The 6,659-nt window shown below is 43.1% G+C and overlaps 1 protein-coding gene across 1 annotated transcript; it reads left to right on the top strand.

Annotated features, from left to right (window-relative positions):
* Positions 1-1,356: 1,356 nt before the first annotated feature.
* AQP4 (aquaporin 4) lies at positions 1,357-5,923 on the top strand (the record flags this gene model as incomplete). The annotated part of the gene is made up of 3 exons (XM_006108970.3): positions 1,357-1,521; positions 1,800-1,880; positions 5,467-5,923. Coding segments are annotated over 3 exons (525 nt in total), but the record flags the coding sequence as incomplete, so codon positions are not given.
* Between the last annotated feature and the right edge of the window lie 736 nt (positions 5,924-6,659).

Genomic DNA, 6,659 nt, shown 5'->3' with positions numbered 1-6,659 from the left:
GGGGGCCTGAGAGATCTTCCTAAAATGGCTAATTTATTCTCAGGGCATTTCGGATGATCCATGATGAGCTGGTTCTGGCAACGCTGCATGCATCCATATGAAATCCTTGTTTGCTATTAAGTGACTTGAAAAATTACTGTCTTGATGGCACAAAATTTGTGTGGGTTTTTCCTTCTCTCTCTCCCACCCCAGTGACTACACCAACTATACATTTAGCATAAGACACTTTTATTACCATTATTGGTTGGTTCACTAGCAGAAGAAACCATTTGTTTCTTGCCATGTTTGTGAAATTTTAAATGATCTATGTTAAGGGTCACACTTAAAAAAGTACGTTGGCATTTGAACCTAGCTTGGCTCTTAGCTGGTTAGGATTATTGTTTGTTAGCTCAGCACCAGAGTTGATTTAAAACACACACACACAGGGTTTAAAATTTAATTGAAATATATTAATTAATTTAAATCTAATTAATGGATTTAATCATTTCCTTATAAAATTACAAGACTCTCAAGAAACTCTTTTATAAGTTAAGTAGAGCAGTGGCACATTTTGCTTCCCTTGTAGAAAAAACATTCAGCACAGACTCCTGCTTGGTCATTGTAAGAGTAATTAATTACCCGTGATTGCCCCAAATGAGTGGAAATTCATGCCTTCTTTTGGGGGGGACGGGAGCAGTGTCTCAGTTGGGAGTGGGGTGGAAGACTCAGCCATCAGCTTGTTTTTTTAATTACAGTTCCCATTCAAGATTCTTTTGTATTAGTTTCAGGTGTACAGCAGAGTGGTTAGACACTCATGTACTTTACAGAGTGGCCCCCCTTGTATTTCAAGTACCCACCTGGCACCATACATAGTTATTCGATGCTAGAGGCCCGGTGCACGAAATTTGTGCAAGGGGCTTGGCCCTCACGGCTTGCCTTGGCCCCCACAGCCCCGGCTTCGTCCAGAAGGTCATCTGGAAGGACGGCTGGACGGTCGCTCGGCTGTCTGGTCTAATTAGCATATTACACTTTTATTATTATAGATTGTTGACTCTACTCCCTGTGCTGTCATTTAGATCTCTGTGACTATTCAGAAACGACCTATTTATGCTTCTCAATCCCTTCACCTTTTCACCCAGTCCCCACCTCCCCACTCCCACCCCCCACCCCCGCCACTGTCAACCGTCAGTCTGTTCTCTGTATCTCTGAGTCTGGTTCTGTTTTGTTGCTTTATTTTGTTCTGTAGAGACCACATATAAGTGAAATCGTATGCCCACCATTGCTTTTATACGGATGAAATATGCCTTTCACAATGCTGTGTCGCCATCGAAAATGTATTCCTGCTTCAGCTCAGACGGAGTGCTCTTCTCCTTCTAGGTTCACGGGAACCTCACTGCAGGCCACGGTCTCCTGGTGGAGCTGATCATTACCTTTCAGTTGGTGTTTACTATTTTTGCCAGCTGTGACTCCAAACGGACTGATGTCACTGGCTCCATCGCTTTAGCAATTGGATTTTCTGTTGCCATTGGACATTTATTTGCAGTAAGTTTCCAAGTCCATTTGAATAATTGATCCATTTCATTTAGCCTCGCCCTAGAGCTGGCCTGAAAATGTTGTGTTTAACAGCTGTAGTCCTTTACACTCCGGCCATGTCTGTCCCTTCTTGGTGATGGTTTTACCAACTTTTCCACGAGGATGTTGATATGGCAGCGAGCGTCTTGACAGTGCACTTAGCATTGCAAATGGCAGCAAATCTCAATGAAGGAGACCAGTCAGCAGACTGTTAACCAAAGTCTGAATTGCTTTCTTTTTCCCTGCAGATCAATTACACCGGTGCCAGCATGAACCCCGCCCGATCCTTCGGCCCTGCGGTGATCATGGGAATCTGGGAAAACCACTGGGTAACTATCGTGTTGGGGACCGTTACCCAGGGAGCTCTTTATTTCTTTCATTGTTTTTCTCACTCGTTTCTCGTACTTCCTCCCAACCTTGACCCCCTATTGATTACATTTTTCATAAGAGAGACTAGCGCAGATCGTGGCAAAACATCTCCTCTTATATCTGCTCTGAGCCTCAGTAATAGTCTTTTTTTTTTTTTAAGCGCTGCTCTGGGCACTGTGTCTGACAGACTACAGCAGAATGCGTTGCACAGGGAGGTTGTCTATGTGGAACCAGTTAAAATCAGGACAGTGGAGAGGAGATGGTTTTTAAATAATTGAAAGTAAAGCTTTCCTGGCAATAACAGAAAATACACTTGCAGAAAGAAGATGAAGGAGGAGAAAAGAATGAAATGCTTAAAAGCACTGCCCGTAGCAAAAACAGCTATCTTTTTTGTTTACAAAAGCGTGAACCCAATTAATAGGATGCAAGTTGGAAGCATCTGAAGTGCAGATGGCGAGGACTGAATGGTGCAAACGTTTACACTATTATCACCGGAGCCTCAGCTGGAAAAATAAGTGACTTTCAGGAAAGGCCAGCTTTCAGCCCGGCCTAGCCTACCTGCTGATGCGCTGGCGGTGCTTCCGAGAGCGGGGGTGCCTGTTTTTAAATATCACAACCAATTTTATTTCTATTGTGTCTTACAAAAAGGAATGTTAATTCCTTAAATGAATAATATAGCAGCTTAGCGGCCACTCACACACTAACTTACAATAAGCAAAACAAATAGGCGTGCGAGCCAGCCTCACACGGGGCTAACTCTTATCGTCACTTATATGTTGTGAGTGCTGTTCTACAACTTTCCGTTTGTGAACATAAAGGAACGTCACTTGTGTTTTAGCCTCGGGCACGGGGTGGTTCCTGGCCCAGTCACACCGCTCAGCCACAGTCTACACTGCGTTTTTACAGGAAATCCACACCAGTGAATGACCTGTGAGTCGGTGTTCAACAGCAAGAGTTAGGACTGAGACAGGCAAAGACTTTTCAACAGTACTACCCATCAGATTGGTTATTTGGCCACTGATATTTCTAAATCTGTGCCTCAACAAATTTGCCACAGCAGCGGGAATGGAAATTTTTTCATGGATAGTATATAGATCTTATGAAAACCACACAACTTTTAGTTGAACCTAACCTTTTTAATTCAAACTATTTTTTATAAATAAAATTTAGAAAAAAATGACAACTTTCAGTTTAATTTATGAGGACTTTAAAATGTAGATGAAAATAGGTTTTTACTAATTACTTGTTAGGTGTGGTAAACTAGTGATGATTTAAAGAGTAGGAAAATTCTTAGCTATTGATTGAATCAAAGTTTCTCCCTGTTATTTTATAACAAACTTACTCCTACTGAAAGTGAATGTCCAACGGTGTGTGAAATTTAGAACTAAGTTAAAGTATATCTGCAGATAGATAAATAGATAGATATAGATAGATCATAGATTAGAAGTAACAACAAAATAGTAATGACATTATCTTAGTTTTCTTTTTTATACTTTTCTGTATTTTTAAGAACAAAATTATTTTCCTTTATAGCTTAAAACATACTTTAAGCCTTTGTTTTGAAATAGCCGTTTGAAATTCAGATCTGTTCATTGTTAGCACATGCAGCTAGATGCCTTGTTCACAGGTGTTCGGGGGAAGTGTGGTGATTACGTTGCGTCTCTAGTCTCCCTGTGGGACTTGTAGCTTGTGGAGTAAATATATCCAAGGAGACTCTACCAAAGGAACAAAGAGTAAAGACAGTCAGGGGGGCTCCTTTGAAAGAGCCTGGAGAAGGTACGCTCTCACACGGTTTCTTTCATGTTGGAGGTGAGAAACCTGGTTCTTGTAACCGCTCTACCCTGTCTCCCTGTTAAGTACATGTGTTCAGCTTTAGCTGAAAGTGTGGCTTCTCTTTAGATTTTGCAGTGAGGATGCTGATATTAATTTTCAGAGAGTGTTTTAAGCCAGAGTCATTCATCACTTTTTTTTTCCAATGAGAAGACTGTACAGTGGAAACAATATAATAGCTCAAAAGAGCGGTGAAATCCCAGCTCCACTGGTTGCTAGGCATGAACTCTGAAGCAAGCCTCTTACCCTCTCAGAGAGGCGGTTTTCTTCCTGGTCAAATGGGAATTATAATTACATCTATAGCTCAAAGGGTATCGTTGGGGTTCAATGAGTGGATATGAGAAAAGTACAAAGTACAGCTGGCTCAGAGATGGTGCCCAGTGAACAGGGTTTCTGTTGCCCATGTGAATCTCTCTTTTTTTAAAAAAACATTTTTAAAAATTTTTTTTATTGATTCAGAAAAGAAGAGAGGGAGAGAGAAATAGAAACATCAATGATGAGAGAGAATCATTGACCGGCTGCCTCCTGCACGCCCCCTACTGGGGATCGAGCCCGCAACCTGGGCAAGTGCCCTTGACTGGAATCAAACCCAGGACCCTTCAGTCCTCAGGCCAATGCTCTATCCACTGAGCCAAACCGGCTAGGGCAGCCCATGTGCATCTCTCGAATGAATGTCTAATATTCCACAGCCTACATGTGCTCTAAAGCCGATGTTGACATTTATCCCAAACTCAAAACTTTATTCTAGATACAGAAGTGATATGGTAAAAGCTTTCATGTATTGAATTAAAATCCCTACGGACTTGCTTGCTCATCCTCAGCTAACCAGCATCCGTGAACTCGGTCCAGGGTTCTTCTCCACGTCACCTGGGAAGGAAGGGCGAGCAGGTGCTCTGCGAGAAGGGTAACGGAGGAACCGGGAGGGTGTTCATTAAATCACATCACCACATTTTAGAGAGGAAAAGCACGTGACATGAACGGAGGTGACGTACTAGCAGAGCCAGCCTGGACACATGCGCCTTTAAATCATCTAGGAAACAGGGAATGGGGCAGGTTACTGTGCACCCGGAACTATTCAGTATTTACAAGCACGTAATTAAGTTTCAATCCATTTCCATTCAACCCTGCACCCATGAGGAATGTGTTATTATAACCCCGCTGTGTCGGTGAGGAAATTAAGGTTTAGGAAGTGAAGTCTCTGATGCGAACACGCACAGGAGCTGAGCGGGGAGCTGAGAGCCCATTCGTCATGCTGCGCCGGACAACTGCAGCTCCCGATTAGATCTGTGCTGTGACTGAGCAGCAGGAAGCCGGTGTGAGGTGGCATTAAGAAAACGAGAAAAGCCCTCGCCGGAACCTTTTTGTGTTAGTGGAAGAATTCTTATGTCCGCTTATATGCAGTCTCACCAGGGAGGAGCTACCTGTACTTCAGTGATCATCAGACAATGCAAAGAAAATCATTCATGACAGGAAAAGAGAAAACAGCCTTTTCTTATTTTCTGTTCAAATGTCATTTAACGATGGCTCTCTGACATGGATTTGACGTATTTTCCTTTATTCTGTCCAGCTCTTCTCTTTTTCGTACAATGCCCCGTTACCCATGGCCTGCACATGACCCTCTCTTAACTTAAGCCAGCTAAATTCTATCTGCAGGAGTTGTTCAAAGGAGTGACTTTTTTTTGTGTGAATTCTCTAACCCCTCCCTCTTCTCCCCAGATATATTGGGTTGGACCAATAATAGGAGCTGTCCTTGCTGGTGGCCTGTACGAGTATGTCTTCTGTCCAGATGTTGAACTCAAACGTCGGTTCAAAGAAGCCTTCAGCAAGGCTGCTCAGCAAACCAAAGGGAGCTACATGGAGGTGGAGGACAACCGGAGCCAGGTAGAGGCCGATGACTTGATCCTCAAGCCCGGAGTGGTGCACGTGATTGACATGGACCGGGGCGAGGAGAAGAAGGGGAAGGACCCGTCGGGAGAGGTGCTGTCCTCCGTATGACTAGAAGATGGCACTGAAAGCAGACGCGAGCCCTTAGAGCTGCCCGCAGAGGTCCTCCCGCCCATTAAGGAAACAGACTTGTTATAAGGTAGACGTGTCTCATGTCACGTTACTCAGTCTAGCTAACAAGTATTTCATTCTTTACTAAGGAGGAACGGAAGAAACCTATTGTGAATTCCAAATCTAAAAAAAGAAATCTTTTACAAGTATCCCTCCCTCCCCCCAAAGCAAATATGCGTGTAGTATATCTACTTGCCACTCATTAGTAATCAATTTAAAGTGCGTATCAGGTTCTGGTTAAGTCTTACCTGACAGAAAATATAGGCAAACCTATCTGCTTATTCCTCCTCGACCAGGAAATTGGTATCATCAGTTCTCATTTGAGTATTTGTTCCATTAAATCAAGTTTGTCAGTGGCAAAGTACAGTGCGTCACAGAGTCATGCGCACTCAGAGGAAATCCAGCAGGCGCTTTTCATGAGCAGTCCCTTCCTCACAAACTACCTCGGCAAAAGGACACATTAACAAGGGCCATTGCTAATGGACTATTTCCATTTATATTTCAAATACCAAACTTTAACCCCCAACTCCAATTCATAATAGTCCTTCCTCCTCCTCATGCCTACGGTAATGTGAACTAAAACCCAAAATGGGAAGAATGTTCAGAAACCCTATATATGTGTTAGCTCGAAAACATCCAGATCGTAAGAGACATCTATTGAGATTCAGGACAAACCGATTCGTGAGACCTTATGAGGGCGGGAGAAAAGAACCATCACACAGAAACCATAGGAAAGAGGAAACCTGAATTCTGGTATCAGGTCGTCGTTCTGTTTTCAGTGCACATCCTCGAATCCACCGCGTGGGGGTGACAGGCTACGCTTTTAACCTAACAACTTTGCTTACTTTTTATTT

Source organism: Myotis lucifugus, unplaced genomic scaffold, assembly GCF_000147115.1.
Source record: "Myotis lucifugus unplaced genomic scaffold, Myoluc2.0 scaffold_4723, whole genome shotgun sequence".
In the NCBI taxonomy this organism is placed as follows: Eukaryota; Metazoa; Chordata; class Mammalia; order Chiroptera; family Vespertilionidae; genus Myotis; species Myotis lucifugus.
This window is presented reverse-complemented; position numbering and strand designations above follow the sequence as displayed.